General features: G+C 36.0%; 1 protein-coding gene across 1 annotated transcript in view; it reads right to left on the minus strand.

The window, feature by feature from the left end:
* Nucleotides 1-988: 988 nt before the first annotated feature.
* GRM8 (glutamate metabotropic receptor 8) overlaps nucleotides 989-22,677 on the minus strand; it is a gene marked incomplete at both ends in the record, with an annotated part of 337,473 nt that continues 315,784 nt past the window's right edge. Inside the window, 2 exons of the mRNA XM_084289618.1 lie at nucleotides 989-1,038; nucleotides 6,677-6,923. Coding sequence (XP_084145744.1) covers nucleotides 989-1,038; nucleotides 6,677-6,923 — 297 coding nt within the window. The remainder of the gene's footprint in view (nucleotides 1,039-6,676; nucleotides 6,924-22,677) is intronic.

Below are 22,677 nucleotides of genomic sequence, written 5' to 3' on the forward strand. Positions count from 1 at the left end.
TCAGCTTAATCCAGTCTAGCTGTCATACAGTCTAACAAACTGTAAGTTCCAGAAATGAAAAGGATCAGAATTATTAGTTGAGGTTCAAAAATGTAATACAATCATACAAAATAATAACCATCAGGACTCCTTCACTTTACAAACATATAAAACTTCATACCCTCACCTTTAAGGGTGAGAAGGGGGAAAAATCCTTCCACTAGAAAATATAGTCACAAAAAGTTAACAAATAAATTCACACACTGCAGGGCATACACACACACACACACATGCAGGCATGCACGTATATACACGCACATGTGCACACACACACACACACACACACATGCTTAGAGTTTACACTTCATTCTTCTGATGCCATGATTATTATTTTATTTGTACACCCACCTTTACTGCACATTCTAAACAAACAATAGACAACAGTGTAAGGACTTTTTTCCTTAAAACTGCAACAAAACAAGTCTCAACATTTGCAAAACATTCCTTTATTATTAGAAATAAATTATTTTGTATAAAAATTAGCATGCGTTGATCATTGCATTTATTTTAGCATAACCCAGGACTTAAATCAGTCAGCCATCACAAGAAACAAACTCATCTTCTTTTACGAGTTGAACAATGTAGGACAGGAAAGGAAATTGTCACAATCACAAAAAAGTACTTACAAATATAACATCAGACATGATTTATTCAACAGCACTTTTTTTTTTTTTTTTTTTTCACAAGCTAACATTTGTTTTCCTTTTGTGATTTACTCCCTTTTGTGAATGAACAGTTCAGAGGTTTGACACTGTCTCTATGTTATAAAACTGGACTTTTCCTTCCCCTGTCACTTTTTGCCTTTTGCCTCTCGTTTAATCCTTGTCTTTTAGGAGACTGACTATTGATTTGAATGTAGACTACTGATAATTCCAAGACTGAATTCTGGTGATGGTAAAGTCTTTGTCAGATCCCATCCTGGAGTTCTTCCACTGAATTTCATCCCTGCTTAGTTTGCCTGATTGCTGTAACTGACATAAGTAGTCTTGGTAGAGGAGGCTGTAAACAAACAAACACACAACAACAACAAAAAGCAAAGTTCAGTTTTTTGAGAAGCAAGAGGTAAAGAAACACATTTAGTATTTGAACTCAGAGAGTATTCCACTATATTTCCAATTGCTTGTAGAATAATGTAAGAAAGTTCAGTCAAACATAAGCAGTGGGTAAGTTGGATATTAAGTTCTGTGCTCTTGGTGGTAACTTTTGTTTATGACTTGGAGAAGCAAAGGTCAAAAGAGAAGAAAAACAATGAGAAGTGGAAAAGAAAGTTCCTGGCAAAGACAATAGAAACTTTTTCTACAATATTTTGGTTATATCTTCTGTATGTACCACCAGTGTTTTTAGTAGCTATCTGTATTTTGCTATTGATTTTAGCATAGCTGTAACAAGTACTTTCAATGTACTATTTTTCTGGTACCAGTAGTAGCTGATTCTGCATTGACTTTATTATTATTATTATTATTATTATTATTATTATTATTATTATTATTATTATTATTTATTTTAAATATATATTTTTTCCCTCTCTTCTACTGGTTGAAGACAACTTTGCAGCTGGTTGTGCTGTCCATCTAGAAGGGGGCTATATGTTCCTTGAAAGCAACAAAGCTTATTGTGAGAAACATCTCTTCAAGCAACTGACACAGGGTAACTAATGCCGATGGCACGTGTTCTCTGGAAAGTCTTCAGGCACAGAACATCTCTGTATACATGAGCCAGCAGAAATGCTTACAAGAGCTTGAGCTGTGTTTTAAAACTGGAATGCTATCACAGTACCCTAATGCTGATTGTCATCTGACCAGATTCACCTTTGGTTAAAGCTGAAATGCCTCATTCAAAATGAGGCAATAAATTGAGAAAGTTAAACAGCTTTACAATTTTAAATAGTTATCAACTGCGAATTTGACATGGAAATTTGTGTCAGCTTCTAATCCTTTGGCATAAAAAATGTGGCCCAAGTCTGTAATTAATATAGTGTTGGGAAGAGGGAAGTGATGATATCAGGTCTCACAGGGGGCTCTCTGACTGCAAACTAGTTGGGTACAAGGCAAACAAGACTACTGGGGACTTAGTCTTTTTTGATCTTAATTCTTCTTAAGAATTCTTAAATCTTAATCCCATGTCTTCTTTCCCTTTTCTTCTTCTTTTTTATTTATTTATTTTATTTATCTATATATTTTTTTAGATAGGTTCTTCATTCTGTCTTCTAAATCCATCCTGACAATCTTATGATTTGGGAAGAGCAAAGTACAGAAACCAAGAAATGACAGTTTCCCTCTCCTGCACTTCTTTTCACTAAAATTGCTGCAAAATACTATTTTGCAGTTGAAATAATTATGCTTACTACTTGCTTCATATTTTCTTTGTATTTCAGATAAATTTGATTCTAATATTGCATTCATTTTGTAAGACAAAACAGAACCAGACCATTGTAGTTCATCTGTCACTACATTTTTATTTTTTTTTTCTTAAAAATTTATATATAGGAATGAATAATTGAAAGGAAGCTGCAAAATTGAATATTTCTTACTCCCACTTGCACAGGTAGTTCCAGTGTACCAGAGAATTTTTTTTTCTGGGATTGTGTCCAGAAGAACTTTGTGTCTGGAAGAGCTATTTCATGAATGGACCTCTTTTGGAACACTGAGCAATTCTTTCACATAAGTCTTCTGATCGATAGCAGTAGTACAGCACCAACATGAAATAGCTTTATTTGTGTGTATCGGGACACTTGAAACAAATATAGGCTCATTTACATCTTTCAGATCTTTCAGATGGGATGTACTGCTTCCATCTGAACTCTCCCATGCTCCCACAGCTGGATTTCTGAGAAGATTCTATTTCTTCTCTTTGGCTCTTTAAGTTCCTTCTGAGAAAAATATAGGACTGCTGAAATGGCACCAAGTTCCTGAGAGCATAAAAGGATTTTATTCCCAGCTAAGAAATAACAAATAAATGGACATCTGCAAACTCTGCACATTTGTTAAAAAAAAAAAAAAAAAATGATGGCAGGAGGAGGGCTTGTTTTTTTCCCTCTCTCTGAAAATAGGCTTAGATAAATGGTTAATCTAGAAAAATGGTTTAAGAAAAAGGTTAAGCTAGTTTAACATATTATCCCATATCAGCTGAATTCATGATAACTTTTCATGTGTATGTTCTCAGCCTACAGTGATACAATATAATAGGATTTATCACAACTCAGTAAGCTGAATTATGGAAGGACATTTGCAAGAAGCTCACAAAACACAAACACACACCTCACCTCAGTTGATTTAGATTAACTTATTAATTTGCCATAACTTGATTGTATGTCCGAAACTTGAACATTTTTTGACAGAACTAATTTGGGATTGATCAAGAAACAAAAATTATCCTACTGAGTTCTGAGTACTATCACTGTAAAAAAAATATAACAGAGGAAGCTATTGTAGTTACTAGTTCAAAATCTGTTAAATTTAATATCTCCAAACACTTTTTTCACTTGTTAAGTATTGCAAGTGTCTTTACAGTTCACTGTAATAAGCTTACAGTTCCTGTGTGGGAATCTGAAAGCTTCAGCAGCTGGTGTCCTGCTCTTTAAGACTGTTAGCATTTCATAGTAATAACATGAACCACATTATGGCAAGTTCAGATGGCCAGAAAAAGTAACAAACTTGGCTCAAAATATTTCTGGGAATGAACACTCTTTTCTAGCTCCAGTTACTATACTGCTGTTGGCATGAGACAAAGAGAAAAAGAATAAAATAAAAGAGGATCTAAAGCATTTTAGAATGATTACTGGGAGCTGACCTATATGAATTTAAAGTTGTCTTTGTTATGTCTTCTGTAATTGCATTTGGATATTTTTTCTTCATTCTGTTTCCCAATACAATTTGTTTTCCACTAAATATGAATATATTTCTACAAAAAAGGTGACTGTATTCATGTGGGGGACAACATGGAATGGAGGTTATTTACATGAAAGAGGATGAATGAGAGAAAGCAGAGCTGTCTCTGGATGGGAAGCCAAAGGAATTAACTGACTGTCTCATCTTATTTCTCACCTAGTTATGAGCATTATTATCTCTACCAGCATGTGTACTTAGGCAAGGGAAGGAATCACTATGCACTTCTGGAATACTTAGAATATCTTGCTTTTTCATAATCAGCTTCATATGCTGTCCGTGAAAAGATCTTCCTCAAATGGAGACAATACAAGAAGACATTTTGCAATGTTAAGAAGTTGTTACTGTTGAACTAGTGAAAATGAGTTATTTTGAGTTGTGCAGTGAGAATTCACAGGAACTTCCAAAAGTTTTGATAATAACTGTTTTGGCAGAAAAGAGGGAAGCTGATCAAATCCAAATGCTACAGAACACATTGAGAAGAGAGAAACCCATCTTGAGGCCAAAAGCTCAATTATACAGGGACAATGCAAATGACTCGGGTCTGAATTTTTGTGTTTGGAGCATTATGATGCCTGGATCAAAGCCTAGTCAGAATATACTCCTAGTGAGCTCTCAAAATTATATTGATGTGCTACTGTTAAAATCATGTTCAGAGCCCAGTAAATACGCGTTACCCTGTGTACCTCACACTACTGGAGAAACAAACTTGCTTCCAACAGCAGCTGTTTCTATGAATTATGCATAGTCATAGTTTAAAGAATACCAAACACAGCATTTCTTAATTAGACACAGTAGATAAGCATCAGACACCCAAGACTATATTTCCTATTCTATTTCTCACCCTAGTGTGTAATCCCTCCTTTGACTTTTCCTCAGAAGTTGTCATTTTGAAAACTCAGCAAAATACACTCCTTTTTCCCTTCTGAATTTTCTTTGGGAGACTTCTAAAGATTTGACAGATTAATGAGTTCTTCACATTTCCGTGATGTTTTGTGACTCACAAGGAGATTCATTGCCTTTCTCCTTTTGCCTTTTGTTATATACGATAATGTGAAGCTGTATAAACACATATCTCAGTCTGGTGGACATAAACATTTTGAAGGCCCATGAGCTCAGCAAGACAATTGCACTGAGTATCCTCCATGCATAAGCAACCAGAGAATGGTAAACCTATGGAATATTTTTTTATATAGTCTTCAACCTGGCAAGCTCTGGTTGAATTCAGCGGGGGTCTGCATTTTTATGAAATGACATCTTTCTTCAAACTTGGCACTTTCTTGTCCAAATGTGCTCAAGTAAAATAGTACTATTCAATCTCCTGTCCATCCACATCATCAGAAAGTAATGAAAAAGTAAAATGACTGAAAAATTAGTCTTTAACTGTAACAGCTTCTATCTACCCCATGTGTCCTTTAGCTCTTCAATGGATAACTGATTTTCCACTACTACTAAGCTCTGGGGGGTAAAGTTATTGGTTCTATTAATATTTGCTTGTAAGTATTTATTATTAAGTCCAGACCATAAGTCTGTATGTCATGTAGCGCAATTGAAGCTATAACCTCTGTTACCTCTGTTCTGTTCCAAACTAGTGTAATTTTAGAGATGTGGCAAATTCAATAGCTTTCCTTAGACAGGAAAGAACTTCTTCCCATTAATAACCCATGGCAAATCAGAACATGTAATGATTAAGTTGTATAGGAATTACCATATATTTGTACCAAGATGAGTAGGATCACAACAGATGAAGTATTAGAATGAATCCAGAGGAGGGCCACAAAAATTGTCAAGGGGATGGAGCACCTCTCCTGTGAAGACAGGCTGAGGGAGTTGGGATTGTTCAGCCTGGAGAAGAGAAGGCTCCAGGTAGACCTTATAGCAGCAGTCTTCTAGTACCTAAGGGGCCTACAGGAAAGCTCGAGGGAGTGTAGTGATAGGACAAGGAATTATGGCTTTAAATTCAATGAAGGTAGATTTAGTTTAGAAAACAGGAAGAAATTATTTACTATTATGGTGGTGAGGCACAGGCACAGGTTGCTCAGAGAAGTTGTGGATGCCTCATCCCTGGAAGTGTTCAAGGCCAGGCTGGATGGGGCTTTGAGCAACCTGGTCTAGTGGAAGATGTCCCTGTCCATGGCAATGGGTCCTTTCCAACACAAACCATTCTGTGATTCTATGAAATGCTTTGATGGGAAGTGTTATTCTGGGAAGTGTTAGCGATCATGAGTTGTGATAAATGAACAATAAATATTAACTTAGGGTGGAAAGGTAAAAAGGATTATTTTCACTCCTATATCTAACTGCAAAATAAAAACCATGTTAACTTTCCTGTATTTTTTCAATGAGCCTTTGAGTTTTGAATATATAGTGATGACCAATAATACACCTTATGAATTGACAGGACATACTGTAAAAGCTGACAAATCAATGGACAACACAGCAAATTAGCTTTATTTAAAACAGATTGTTATTTATTTTTTTTAAAGATGTGGCTTTTCAATATTTGCTTGTGATTTTTTTAATTTCTTTTTTTACCTAGCCTTACCTAGCCTCTTATTACCTATGAAAACCAATTTGTTAGAAACAACTCTAGGCATTCCTGCATTCAGCAGTATGTTAATTCTCTGGATTCATGCATACGAAACAACGAAAAGAATAAAGTTAATTATTAAAATAAAATGCATTCCTGTAAACGTACATCTATTAGGAAGCGCTGCCACTCTTGACCATGGGAAAGTCTACAGATGACTTACTGTTGGTTTCAAGACTTTCGCATAGTTCAGTTTTGACCTCTCCATTTGGTCTGTCATTTCCTTTTTGGGTCAGTTTGCTTTGCATTGTGGCAGCTGTCACTACCGCCTTGAAGCTCCTCTTCCGTTTTTGAACATTCTGCTCTGGATGAAAAATGATAATATAAACCTTGGGCATGTAGAGCATGCCCAGAGACACAGAAGCACTTAAGCTCATGGAGACAGTAAGTGTTGTTGTCTGGATGTACATCTGGGGAAGGAAAGAAACAACATAAAAATCATTGTTATATTGGTTTAACATATGAAGGTAAATAAAATAATTATCTTAAAAATACTAGCCAAAAAACAGAAATAATAACATTCTTCCTTTTTTATACATACATCAGAAAGACCCTTGACTTTGGTTGCCTTTAATTAGTGTCAAGTATGGCTTGAAAGGTGGGCCTGTGCAAACCTCACGAAGTTCAACACGGCTAAGTGCAAGGTCCTGCAGCTGGATTGCAGCAATCCCAAGCACAAATACCATCTGCATTGAGAGCAGCCTCGCGGAGAAGGACCTGGGGATGCTGGTTGATGAGAAGCTCAATGTGAGTCAGCAAACTGAGCCTGAAGCCCAGAAAGCCAACCATATCCTGGACTGCATCAAAAGAAGCATGGCCAGCAGGTCAAGGGAGGTGATTCTCCCCCTATGTTCTGCTCTCAGGAGACCCCACAAAGAGTACTGCATTCAGCTCTGGGGCCCCAAGGTCCAAGAAGGACACGGACCTATTAAAGCCCTTCCAGAAAAGGGCCACAAAAATGATCAAGGAGCACAACTCCTACGAAGACTGGCTGAGGGATATTGTTCAGCCTGGAGAAGAGAGGCCTCCAGGGAGACGCAGGAGGCTCCAGACAGTCTTCTAGTACCTAAGGGGGGCCTACAAGAAAGCTGGAGAGAGTCTTTACCAGGGATTTCAATGATAGGACAAGGAATAATGGCTTCAAATTAAAAGAAAGTAGATTTAGATTAGACAACAGGAGGAAATTCTATACTCAGAAGGTGGTGAGGCACAGGCATAGGTTGCCTGGAGAAGCTGTGGATGCCCCATCCCTGGAAATGTTTAAGGGCAGGCTGGATGGGGCTTTGAGCAACCTGGTCTAGTGGGAGGTGTCCCTGTGGGGGCGTGGGGTTGGAACTTGATGATCTTAAGGTTCCTTCCAAACCAAACCATTCTGTGATTCTATGATTCAGTGGCTGCTTTATGTTTTTGTTTCTTTGATAGATTGATTGATTGTTTTAACCTTAAAAGTAGGCACTAGAAATAACATAATATTTATTAAACTTAATTCTCATAAAAAAACAATTATGAAGTAAAACCTGCTCGTTGTCTTGGCAGACACTGACTTTGTTGTCAAGCATGATTTTAAGCACTAGCCAATACTATCACTTTAAGCTGGAGATAACTTTGCCTTAAGGAGAAAAGTACATATATTATAAACTGGTATGCAGTCACCATTAAGCTGAATATTTTTAAATGTATTTTCATATACAAAGTTATTCCATTACTTTCTCCCTAGGGATCATAAACAAACTGTGTTCTTACTTAAAGCACCATTAGCTGAGAAATGTGACAAATGTATTTCCAAAGGGTGGACTCTCACTGTGAACCACTTTGCAAAGCATAAGAACGATTATACAGAAAACTGCCCAAGATTCTCACAAAATGAGGCAAGGACACATCTACTCTTTAAGAAAAGATGGAAAACGCTTCAAAATTTATATGATGATGAACCTGGTTCCAGGGAGAGCACGAGACTGAAAAGACCATCAGGATTTCCTCTTGTGTTGAGGAATGTTATAGGGGCAATATCTCTCTTCTTTTCAATAATACATTGAGATAATACATCAGGAAATATATACTATGGAGTCATTTCTCACATCAGTGAAATAGCTGTGTTCCTTTCAATTTCCAAATTGACAGTTGTGTGCCTGAAAGCAGATCCTGACCATCATTTTGCAAGAGTGCTTCTAAGGACAACTTCTCACAGTTACATTAATAGGCAGTTTTTTTTTCAGACTTCCATAGAAGGACCTCTTTGCAGATGCACATTCACATGCAGACAGTACCAACGATGTATCTTTTTCCCTATCTCCAATTGAACTGGTACAACATTGGCTTTTAGAGTAAAGTGTTGTGTTAAGTGGTGTCTAAAAGTAAAGATATTTTAGTTCCTAAAGATGCACATATTTCCTAACAGAATTCGCAAATCTGAAATCAATGCAAGTAAGATCTTTAACAAACTGTAATGTATATGAAAATTCCATTAAACATAAAAAGTCTTTTTCTGAAGCCTTACTAGTTTTGAAAATCAAACCCGTGGTTATTAATTGACTAGCTGAGCATCACCTGGGGATCCTCTAACTGTGCCTGACATTGAAATAATTTTGTAAGTCTAAAGACAATACCTGACCCATAAGTTCTTTTTTTTCTCTTATGGTTCAATATAAGTATCAGAGGATAAAAAAGGATAAAGATCCTCTGGATGTTATAGAGTAAAGTATACATTCATATAATAGCACTAGCTATATTAGCAACAAGTATTTGCATCATGGTGTGGGCCTTTTTGGAGAAGGCCTTTTTGAGAAGGTCCACAATGCCAAGCTCTTACAAATAAATACCAAAGAGGAACAATCTCTTCCTGAAGGTTTCCATACAAGTAAATCTTATAAGTGAATCAGTTCTAAATCTGACCATGCATTCACCACAATAATGAATGCCCATGGATTTCAATACACTTTGTGCAGGTATTTTACATGCATGTATTTTATATCATTATGTTTAATTTAGTTTCTGTGGATTCAGTTGAAATGACCAACACAAAGGCCTGTTTGAAAAATATCTAAATCACAGGTTCTTTCATGTTGCAGATTACAGTTCACATACAATGAGTTTTATTGATAATGGTGACAGTATTTTTTAACCATCTGCTAGTCATTGAAGAATTAACTCTACAGCAAGTAGGGAATTTTCTGACAGAAAATTTTCAAACAGTGAATACAATTTTTAGAGATTTTAGGCCTCATGGACCCTGTTTTGCATGGATTGCCCTTACTACATACTATTTAATGAAACTTATGAGAAAGAATGACTTTAAGAAACTTTCTAGACCTTGAAAGGAAGGCTTTGAACATGTACTTACACATTGTGTGTGGTATGTATATTAACCTGACTTTTTACTCCAGTGAAATTGCATACTCAACTGGAGACTAGTTGTCAATCACTCTGATTACTAAACAGTCTGGGCCAATTACTCTTTCTACTTCTTTTTAAATGGCCAGTTTCAGGATGATAGCCTGAATACAGGACAGGAACATGCCCCGTATGTAGTCCTTCCTGTCTTTGCAATCCCCCCTCCTGCAGCCCAAATCTAGCAAACACTATGCCTCACACTTGGTTTGGCTTTTGTCCTCATTTTATCCCTGACAAGAAGACAACCCTGTTTTTTTTTTTGTGCATTATGGATATTTCTTATTATCCTGGGAGCATAACAGCCTATGAGTTTTAGAGAATTGGCTTCTCTGAAAATCAAGCAGCAACAAAAGTAGCAAAAAATGAATTCTGATATTTTTTTTTTCAGAAGTCTCACAGTGGTAGCTAACTCCAAGTTACAGGAGAATAAAAGTCCCTTTCTCACAACAATTCAGATTCATGGTTACATAGAAATGGATTTCAGCATTCCTCACACTAAAATACCTTCTGAACTACATTTTTTTTGTCCAATAAAGCTTTTCACAGATATAACAAAGGCTGCTATATCTGTTCTCCTTGTTCTTGACAGTCAGAACACATAAGACAGAAAACTAAAATCACAGCAGCACACACACACACACACACACACACAAAATCTTGCTTCCCCTTACACTATGGGAAAAACTTGAGGCCTAAATACCTTTCTGTTTCCATCCACCACCCTACCTCTATTCCAGAACTGATCCAGGGCTTATGTACTGTTTTCTACCCTCATAACTGAGAAAGCATCTCATATAAATGATCCAGACCCTCTGTCCCCACTATCTCATAAATGACCTTCACATTTTCCCCATCAGAAGGATCTTACTCACTTAGTGACACAGCTTTTGATGGCCTCAGGCAGCTAAAATAGATAATGGTTGTGTGGATATCTAGGGATTTTCTACCTTTTAACATGTCTTCTAGGACTAACTGTCTCCTGCCTATTGAAACTTAAAATATTACATAGGAAACACTGGGGTAGTCAAAAAGAATATTAGAAAATATGTACATTTCAAAATTACTTCCTTTATTTGGAAGTACTTGAAACTGCTTTGCCTCCTTGGTAACCTGAAAAAAGTTTATGCATCAAATCTGGTGTGTGCACCAAAGTGTCTGAATTCAGGTAGCTGAGTGACTACCTCTCAGCTAGGCCTAACTACTTAGAATTGAAATATCACCCATGTCTCCCATCCGCTTGGTGCTTGCAGAGGCAATGTCATGCACATAGCATGAAATGAGTTCAACCACTTTCATTAGAGATCAAAAATAGCGGTAATGTCATATTTTTTGTCCAGTTTGCTTCCTTGGTTTGAATCCTCCCCTATTTTCACACATAAGATTATATTCAACTTCCTTCAGGCTTCCCGTTTTTCTTAATCTACATATTTTTCCTTTCTACTCAGTTTTAGTAGGTCAAATAGAGGGTACCTTTCACCTAGCCTGTTCCCAAATCTGATTTTAATAGTATACCCTAGAGATGTGGAAGATATGGTTATTGTGATTTCCTGAGTGAACTGAATCTGTTCACTCAGGTAGAAATCTGTTCACTTTGGTAGAAATTCTCTGACTGCTAGTAGTTATAACAGATGAACAAGTCCAGTACTGAGTGAGTGCTCAGCTACAGAGATATAACGCAAGCTATCTGTGTGACTAACATAGATCCAAATCAGCTACTTGCACTCCAAAAAGAAGTGGGTGTTTAAAAGATGCAGCTAGTCTAATGTCTTTTACTGGCTAACTATACAATTTGCCCTTTAGAAGAACAGATTAAAGAAACAGCCTCAGTACTGAACACTGGAGTCTGAAAAACCCTGCTGAGACAGATATATCCAGATAGGCACTCTTGAATGTGTCCTACACTGAGAGTAACAGAGCAGAAGATGAAATTATGATTTTATTTTTCCCTTATCCTTGTTATCAAATACTTCATGTCTCTTCTATGAATCTTCTCGTCCACTTCAACCAGTTTCATTTTTTAATGCCAGAACTGTAGTAAGCATTATTTCCTGTAAGGGATTTTAGCTATCAGTCTCTCCCACCACTCTTGCCCTAACTCCCAGCTGTTGGAATCATCTACTAGACCATTCATAGCCAGAAGATAAATGATACATGATACAATAACGATATATGCCATCTATCTGCATGCATGCCACAAATTTGGAAAGACAGCAAAAATGTCTCTCACTTTGCAGTGGAGACAGCAAAGGTATTTGCAGTCTCAGTAAAACACAAGCATTGGTAGCCAGTTTTCCTTCACTGCAGAATTTAGAGTGCTTAGGAAAAAAAAAAAAAAAAAAAAGTCCCTCTCTTAAAGTGAGCATGCCATAACACGAAAATTACTTTTGCATGTGTTGCTGCTTACTAAAGAGTTGATTGGATGACAACACTTACGGTTTCACAGTTGTGCTCACAAACCAGAAAGAAACACCATGGAATTAATTCCACACCAAGAATCAACACGGAAAAGGCTCACTGCAAGCAGATACATTAGAAGCCTGGAAACACTACAAAAGGGAGGTAACAATGTTGGCAAGCAGCCAATAACTAACAAAAGGATTCATACTTCTCTGCAGAACCTGCATCCCCATAAGCTTACACCTACATATTTTTTATTCTTTTCACTGACCAACATACTTTCCCGTCTGGACCTGTGGGAAGAAAATTCATATTTTCTTGAGGAAAAACATTGCAGGTACAAGTCAGTCATCATTGTTTTGCTCATGTTGACATAACAAGATTATTTTCCAGGTATAGGACAAACTTCATGCAGTGAGTCTTATTCAAACATTTGCTTAGTTAGAAAACTACTTAACATATATATCTTTTTAACCTTTTAAAAATATTCCTTACCAAAATATCAATTAAAATGAGGCTGCAAAAGAAAGTCAAAGCCTTTTCACAAACATGGAAGTAACACATTCATTAGGGTATTATCTCAAGCAGTAAACATAGACTGTGATTCTGTACCTTGCAGAAAAAAATAAAAAAAAAAAAGAGAAAACAAATCCTCTTTATTTTTATTTGTACATTTCAGTTGTTTTCAGAAATTTTAAGAGAAATAAAAGATCTAATGACTGATTTCAAAGTGAATGCTTGTCATCTTTAAAAATATGAACTTTCATAATATGTTAGAAGAGCTATGAAAGCTTGTGGCCTCAGTGGAACATAAATATACCTGCATTTCAAGAACTGAATTATGGTAAAGTTCAGTTTCTCCAATTTAAGTCTAATTTTGACCTTTCCAGCAATATCTATAAAGATTCTTTTTCTACCCATAAAATATTTTATGTAAAGATGGAAATTACTTTACTAGGTCTTTTGTTTGTTTGTTTGTTTGTTTGTTTGTTTTGGCATTTTATTATTTTTAAATGTACAAACGATCTGTCAACCACTCATTGGAAACAATATGTTCAAGATATGTTCAACATCTGCATGTTGTAAAGCTTGCATTGCATATATTCCCTTCCAAAGTGCTTTTTCATCGCATGCCTAAAATTAACCTTAGTTCTTCCAAACACTTTCCAGTGACTTTTCAACACCTACTTTTACCATAGTGGTAGATCTATCCTAAACATAGAAAATACGTGGAATTCAGATACTGGGAAGTTGATGATATTCACTTCACCAAGTTTGGATAATCTGTCCTGCAATTTGGGAACAACTTCTCATTGGGCCAATAATGGTTGTCCAACTCTGTATATTTCTTCATCTAATTTCCTAACAAGGCATGATTCCTTTGTGATACAGAGGGTATCAGGTTATCATTTGACTGTATCAAATAAAAAGAGAAATAGGTGATCTCTAGGTCTAGGAAGCAAACAGTACTCTACCACTCTACAATACTCTACCACTATGTCTACAGCAGTAAATAAAACCATACTAAGGTATAGACCTGCGTGCACTGCGTGCAGACTTTACTGTCTGCACTGTTATCTGTGTGTGTGTACACTATTTGCACTACCAACCTGAACGGTCCCTGGCCTGAACCAAATCACAGTCTCCCAAACTATTCCTAGGAGTCTGCCTACAGTTCGAGACTATTCCCAGTAGGTAATATTGATATATCTTCTCTGTTCTTACTGTTAGATTAAATTTTTAATACTATCAGCCTAGCCAGACTGTGCCAACTAGCTTCTTGGCAATGAATCATAACCAATTTAGATAGAACGTAACAGGGCAAAACAGAAGACAATGTCCACATTAACACCACCTTCTTAACAGGAAGGATATTACTGACAGTTGTAATTACTATTAGCATGTCATCTTTACCATAAAATTCCCCAAAATTAGATTTTTGCCTGCTTTAATTCCTGGAGTTAGTTCCTTTCCTTTCCCTTTGTTTCATGTTTCAAACGCTTCTGTAATTTCTACATTTGCAAAAGGTTTCTGACAACACATAACCCCTGCAGACCTAGACTGTGGCTTTACAGATAACATCACAGAACATTGGCATCAGAAATGTTGCTGTTTTATAGAAAGAGATATAGAAGATTAGAATGAAATAAGCATTGCAATTATTAAATATTCTGCTTATTGGTAATGAATAGTCATTGTCATTGTTCAGCTTTACTTCATCTACAACTTTTTACAGTGTTTTATTTAGAACACCAATAAACTAAGCTCTGCTTCTGTACTACAGTCAATCCTTCAAAGCTCAGGACATAGGCATCATACAAAATGTTATGCACTGTCTTACAGACCTTTAAACTCATTTAAAATATCAGTAGGTAATTTGATTCTGTTTTCTTTTAAGATATCACAGTACCATACAGCTTATGTATAACCCATCACCCCAATTTACTGAAGTATTTTGTTTTTTCAAGGGCCCTGTAATCCATTCATCTCATCAGCCTTGGTATAAATAAAGTCACCATAGTCAATCACCAATCAAAGACTAATCTTTAGTATATCTGTTGTAATATATATGTCAGTCCTGGCATTCAGGAGTGCTGAGCTCCAAAAGGTAAATTGGAGAAAGTTATCTCCAAATATCATTTAAATATATGTCAACAATAAATATCAGAAAAAATTCTTCATTGCATAGAAAACTTGAAGAAGGAGATTATTTAATATTAATTGTTCTGCTAAATGTTTATTGACTATTCAACATAGTGTAGAAGTAAGATTTTTATTGTGTTACACTTAAGATTTTCTTCGAGGTAAAATGCTAAGCAACAAATTTATTGTTAGTCTAACTAAAATCTTAACAGCCTAATCAAAATTACAGCAAACATTATTATTAATCCATTTATAATGTTACTAACATTTACTGTCCGAATTGTTTAATTATTACAGTTATTAACAATATAGCTAAATATATAATTTTGTTTTGGCTATATAACAATATAGCCATTAACAATATAGCTAAAACTGTTATATTAAACTTTCCAGTATCAATCCCTTTTCTCCAGTGGTCAATACCCTTTATCCTTTGGTTCCTAAGCACTACAGATTCATCCCAATGTTTTCAGCCCAAGTCCCATTGTTTGTTATTCAGAGGCTAACAGACCTTCAATTAGACCTTCAATTTATACAATATTCAGAGACATAAACTGATACAAGTTAGGCAATAGTCTCCTAACTGCTGGACAGTTGTTATAACAACTAGCACAGGCTCAGTACACAAGCCCAGCTACATCACAAGAACAATCACAGACACATTATTACAAAGCCTGTGCCCTTTTCCTTTTAGGAAGTCATTTTTGGTGGGCTACAGCTTGATATTTTTTATTTAATAAAAATATTATTTTATTTTAAGATTGCCAAAGATTTTCTACCACAGATGTACTCCAGTCTGTAAATCAGTCACACACACATTAGAAATCCTAATTGTCTTTGGTCAAATGCATTCTGATTTGCACTACTATACAGGATGTAGCACAGTTTAGAAAATCATTTTATATTTGCACTATTATAATTCTGAGGGAAGTGTATTTCTTATAAAACAGAATTTTTAATTCATTCTTCAGGTATCTACATTAAATGCAGATTGTATCTGCCCAAAGGCTAAATCAACTATCAAATGTGGCAGGTGGACAAATATTCAAAATAAATTCATGTAGATTGGCACATCTTCAACTATAATCCATTTGAAAATATGGGAGCTGACATTTTGGAACACCTAAAACTCTGGAAGCCAGTTGGCAACCCTGAAATTGTTACTTTCATATGCATAATTGTATAGTGATGAAAATGCAAAAGGAAAAAAAAAAAAAAAAAAAAAAAAAAAGGGCTGTTTTATAGAGAACTACATAGAGATTTTACCAGGAAAAAGAAAAAAAGAAAAACATGTAGCTTGTATTTAATTCATACTCTAGGTTTAAATTAAAAATGAAATGATTTCTCACAACACAAAAACCATTGTTTTTGACTGAAACACTTTTAGAGTTAAAATATATATAGCAGAGTGGATTTGAAATTTGCAGAGTATTACAAACCTGCCTTTTTTAATGACCAATACTGACTGAAGATCTATTTCCTAAAAACTGGAAAAAAAAAAATACATAGCAAAAGTTTAACCTTAGCTGCTGGTTTATCAGCAACATTTTAATCTTTTTTTTTTTTTTTTTTTTTCTGAAGTCATTCGAATATATATTATACCTTAGCTAAAGAGAGAGCTGTGCTCCAGGAATACTGTTAAAACAACCTCTAACGCTTTATTAGTGTTAGAGCCAGTAGGTTTAGTTTTAGAATGTATTTGTTTATTTAATGCATATGGCTTATGTGTCAGAGTTCAAGTACCTGATAGAGACAAATACTAAATGAAGTACACTTGTTCAGAAGATAATTTTATTTAGCATCTTCAAGCAGGGCATAATTAAGTTACTCTGTCATACAAAATGATGGAGACTTAAATAAGTAACAGCTGGTTACCCCAATGGCTGTACAACTGCAGGGCAGCCTTTGGCAGAAAAAGCTGTGCAAACACAACCAATACATTATGCTAATGGGAACAATGTAATGAGCAAGGAAGCAGCTAAAATGGAATGACAAAAAGAAAAACAAACAATCAAACAAGTCCCTTCAGCCCTTAGCACGCATTTCAATTGCAATTAGTTAACAGAAATCTTACAATGGCTGTACTCAAGTACTAGCCTTATCTAGAAATGTTTGTTAAATTCATCCCTTATGTCACAATAAGTTTAATGACAGCGGGATGAATCCACAGATAGTTCCTCCCTTGAAATCAGTGAATTGCTCCCTGTGGTGAATTGACCAAAACATGTAAGCTAATAAAATTATTTCTTCATTATTTTTCTCTCCCATTTTTTAGAAGAAAAAATAAGCCAGAATTGGTATAAGCAGCCAAAATCAGACTTTGAAATATGTGCATTATAAAAATATTTTCCCCTCCTACTACTAATGTGTACAAGTTCCACCTGACTATTTACTTGCACTGGTACTCTGAAATTTTTGTTCCATAATTCATTATGACATAGCTTTAGTAACATTTTTCTGTCAGATTTTATTCATTGCAGGAGACCATTGTGAATTCCTTACCTAGGAATTCAGGAAGGAACTCATACTAATTTGAACTGGATGTTAGAAGAAGTTCCTAGCTGCAGTGCAGAGGGTATGTTATGCACTATACATTCTGTGCTACATCTAACCCAGTGTGCCCAGGTGGCCAAGGCCAATGACATTGTAGCTTGCATCAGAAACAGCGTGGCCAGCAGGACTAGGAAAGTAAAGGTCCCCATGTACATGGCACTGGTAAAACTATACCTCAAATATTGTGCTCAGTTTTGGGCCCCTCACTACAAGAAAGATATTGAGTTGCTTGAACATATGCAAAGAACAACGAAGCTGGTGAAGACGCATGAGGAATGACTGAGGGAATTGGGGTTGTTTAGTCTGGAGAAAAGGCCGAAGGAGACCTCATTGCTCTCTACAACTAATTGAAAGGAGGTTGCAGTGAGGAGAGTATCCGTCTGTGACAGAAAATGAGGAAAGTTGCACCAAAAGTCTCAAGTTGCACCAGGGGAGGTTCATATTAGATATTAGGAAGAATTTCTTCATGCAGCATTGGTCAAGCATTGTAATGGGCTGCCCAGGGAAGTGGTGGAGTCCCAGTCCCTGGAAATTAAAGAGACACATAGATGTGGCACTAACAGATATGGTTTAGTGATGGGACTTTTTAGGTCAGGTTCTTGGTTAGACTTGATGATCCTGAAGGTCTTTTCCAACCTACATGATTCTATGATGCTATGTTTCTAACCCATATCCCTTTCTGAGTCCACTTCAAAAGAATGTTCAAAATAGGACTTCTAAAGACTTTTCAAGTAAGACTTTTGAAATAGCCTATAGTGTTTTACAATCCAAGACAAAAATCATAATCTGGATCACCAAAACCGAAGCAGAGGATGGTGACTCCTGGTGGTGGAGAAAGTGACCTGGAAAAGTTTAAGGACAGAATGGAAACTGAAGGAGAAAAGAAAAAAAAAAAAAAAAAAAAAAAAAAACACCAAAAAAAAACTATTTATGAGTGGTTAGCTTATGAACTGTTAGAAGTACCGAGAATACAGGAGTCTATAACATATTTCCCCTCATATTTTTCATGTGAGTGAAACATGAAACAAACTATTACACTACTGCTGAAATGCTGATGAACCACCAACTACATAGGAAAAAATCTGATACACATTAAAAATGGTCACCTTAATCAAAAGTCTAATATGCACAGTAGCAAATTAAAAATTCTTAGGCAACATTGTCCACACTAGAAGTACAGGATCACAGAACACAGGTACTGTCTCTGCTCCACACAATTTATTATCTAATTATACATAAGAAATATCAAAAATACATCAAATAGCAGAAGGTAGTGATTCAGTAGAAACTATGAGAGTCTAAGCAGTTTAGCAAGCAGAACTTTGCTTTGGGCCATCACGTGTCCCTCCACGATAGCATATGCTTGCTTTATGAACCTGTCCAGATTCGTCTGTGTGGATTAAAAACACTGCTTTTAGTCACTTTTTAATCACTGTTTCTAGTGATGTCACTAGAAATGAGTCACTTAGTCATGTCTGGTCACTTCTAGTCACTTAGTTTTAATCACTGTTTCTAGTGATGTGGCTTTACTTCCCCTGAATTTCACTTTGGCAGTTTCTTTGAGCTCAGATTGATACATATGTGCAAAATCTCAGCTCTTTCCTCCCCCCACCTTTGCAGCTATCATATCAAATGACCTAAGAATACTGGCTTAGAAGGGAAAAGGAAGAACAATCACCTCCTGTAGGCTATGCAAAAGCCTATCTGTTTCCTATAAGCCCTGTTCTATAATGTATTGTTATTATGGACTACCTCCTCTGTGTTCTTCCTAGACAGCAGACCTGATAAAAGCTTACCACTATTTCATATTTGTCCAAGAGCAGATTTACCAAGGGAACAAAAGGTATATCAGAACAAATGTATCTTCATTTCTTCCATCAAATTACATCAATAGCATAGCCTTGTGAAGTCTTGTAATTTTAGCTTGCCCTTTTGCCTCCCTATCACTCCTTTGACACATTTTCATTACAATACCAAGATATATTGTTACTCAATAGCTCAATTTATCAGATATAACCAATCTTAACACCTAACAAGCAGCTGCAACTATCAAATAAGGGTTATGCATGGAAACAGAGATTGCCCAGAGGTCTCTCTCCTTGGAGATCTTCAAAAACCATCTGGACATGTTCCTGGGCAACCAGACATAGATGGCCCTGCTTGAATAGAATTGGACCAGATGAACTCCAGAGGTTCCTTCCAACCTCAGCCAATTCTGTGATTCTGTTCCTGCAGGACTATTTTATGACCCTACAAAAGCTCATAGCAGGTACAGCAGCTTGTCATGAGACAAGAAACGTTATCAGTTATATAATTTCAGACTAACAATACTTCCTTTCAAGGCCAATCCTGCCATTCCACCACAGAGTTTGATCCAGCTGTTTGCACTGTGACCCAAATTGTCTCATTTATTTTGGTTGCATGAACCTCTACTTTATATATAATGTCATATAATGCCACGGAGACCTGACACTTCATCATCTGAACCAATATCTGTTCAGAGTTCTACATTTCTCATCTAAAGTGCATGCCTGCATTTATTTTGTGTGAAAACTTTTCTGGGTGAGCGATGAAATGGGGAAATACAGTCTCAAAAATATGATCAGACAATGGTCTGACTTGGTTCTTGTCAGGGGTCCACTTTATCTGGATAGGTATCATATTGTAATGGTCCCCAACATCCAAAAGAAAAACATTAATTTGATTACCCTTGTGTTTACTTATATCAAAATTCAGCATGAGAACCACAGAGTGATTTGAATAGGGCTTAGCAAACTATTTCCCAAACTCCTCATTTGTCTCTGAAAGTTCTCTGTAACCTACAGACTGTTCTCAGTTTCTTCACCATGTAACCAGGTATTTATGGCATAGACCTCTAACAAAAATATTTTTATGTGGGAACTTGAACAACATTTAAATTGCTTTTTCATCTCAGCTTTACTACCTGGAGAATTCGCATGGCAAGACAGCATTTTGCTGACTCACAGTGAAATGTGCAGTATGAAGATATCTTAGAGGGCTATCTCTGAGGTATCTCAGAAGAGGATCCTAGAAGAGCAACAAGATAAAACAGTAATGGCATATGTATCTCCTCTCTCAGTCCTACACGTGCATAAATAGAAACCCTCCTTTTACCTTCCATCTTACTGTTGCTCTTTCTGTGCTCAGAATGAATCCTTTTTTTTAAAATTGTTCTGCCACCCAACATTTAAGAAACAAATAATCAACAATCAGCTGCAACACTCTCTGGTGGGGATTCAATTAGTTTCTATTGGATAATAACACAATGCAGTCCTTCCACAATTTTTCTATGTTAATATTGAAAATTATGTTTATCTGAACCCTCACCAGCTATAATGTCATTGACAGGTAATGCTGTACCTTTTACTAGATTTAGGTTTAGCATTAGAATCTGTCCGGTGTCAGCATCTGAGCTCTGCTTTTCCTCTGTCATTCATAACTGAAAAGATTTTTAACCCTAAGAAAACCTAACATGTTAATATTTCGTGGGGCAATACCAGAAAAAAGGAACTTGTGTGTGGATGGTATGTGGCAGTAGAAGTGTCTAAAATGCACTGCAGAAAAAGTACCAAGGTGTGTTTGTGAGTGATTCAGGCCTGACTCCTGTGTGCCTTGTCTGATAGTATCCAGGTGAAGTATGAGTGACTGAATTTACATCACTGTCCAAAATGCAGTTAATCATACAAGGTGGATCTGACACACTGGGATCTGCACCTTCTTCTGCTTTGGTAACATCATACAGAAAAGATAAGTCAGTGCGCTTCCCTTTAGAGATATGGGATACTTCCTATATAATCACTGTTATTATCTGCCACAGGAGAAGGAGAGATTTATTGTCAGCCTGCAAAGATAATGTCTAAAAGGACAGAATAGAAATAGATTCAAGCATAATGTGAGGCATATCTAAGAGATCTTACTTTCCTACTCTTCAGAACTGAACTCTAAACTTGACAATATATTGGCCTGATCTATGAATAGATGATGTAAAATTGCCCCCTAACATTTAAACAGCTGCAGTACTTCGTGATCTACTTTTTTTCTTTTTTTTTTCTGCAAGAGTGTCTCCACATTGCTGATGAGAGGGAAATACTTTATCCATTCCGTAAGTATTCTCAGCGTCAAAAGGAGTTTTTGTTCCGGATCACCATCTGAATTTTTCTTGTACTGAAAATCCACAGAAACATACATCCAGATCATTTTTTTAGGAAAAAAAAATAAAAGTAGGAAAAAATATATATTTTGCTTCATTTACTAGTAGAGTCAATTCAGGTCAGAAGGGACCTCAGGTCTCCAATCCAACCTCCTCAAAGCAGGGTCTCATGTCTTTATCTAGCTACAGAGGTCTTTTTCCAGTCAGAACTTGAATAATAGTAGTATAAATAGGAAATGCTACTGAACTAGTAGCTACTGAACTACTAACTAGTAATAATTGAGAAGTGTTTCTGAACTACCTAATGATTTTTTTTTTTTTCCTTTCTCTCTGTGGTGGTATCTCCTTGACATCTTGACCTTCCATGTTCTGTCTTTGAACTAAAAAAAGAAGACTGAGACAGAGACTATATTTTAATTTGCTTTAATTTGCTTTAATGTGCTCTAATTTGCAAATTATGGCTATTTAAACAGCCTAAATAATGATATCAATAACAAATTAGTATTCAAAGCAAAACGATAAAATATGGTGAAACTCGTGTAAAGTACATGGGATTCAGGTCAGCTCAATTAATGGTGTGTATTTTACATGGTATATTTTAGTTGACTACCTTATACAAATTAAGAGGTTATATCCTCAAGGCATTTTACAAATGTTAATTATTAATATAAAGTAAAACCTCTTCAGTATTGTTTTTCCAGTGCAAAAGCCAACCCAGAATTCAACAGATTGCATATTTTTAAGATGCTGCCAATGTTTTAAACAGAAAATCTCTTTGGTTTGCATTCCTATATATTCAGATTGTCATTGCACATCTGCTGTAATGATTAAATAGGACATTCCATCTCTGGAGGAAAACCAACTCAATTAAGTGTAAGGACTAAAAGGCAGTTTTCCTCCTCCATCCCTCCCCCTCCTCTTTTTTAAAAAAGACACTTTTGTTTTATCTACTTTCAAACTGTAATTAATACCTGCAATTATATAACTAAGTGACAGAGAGCAGTTGCGTG

The sequence above is a fragment of the Netta rufina genome, assembly GCF_964035555.1.
Source record: "Netta rufina genome assembly, chromosome: 1".
NCBI classification, from domain to species: domain Eukaryota; kingdom Metazoa; phylum Chordata; class Aves; order Anseriformes; family Anatidae; genus Netta; species Netta rufina.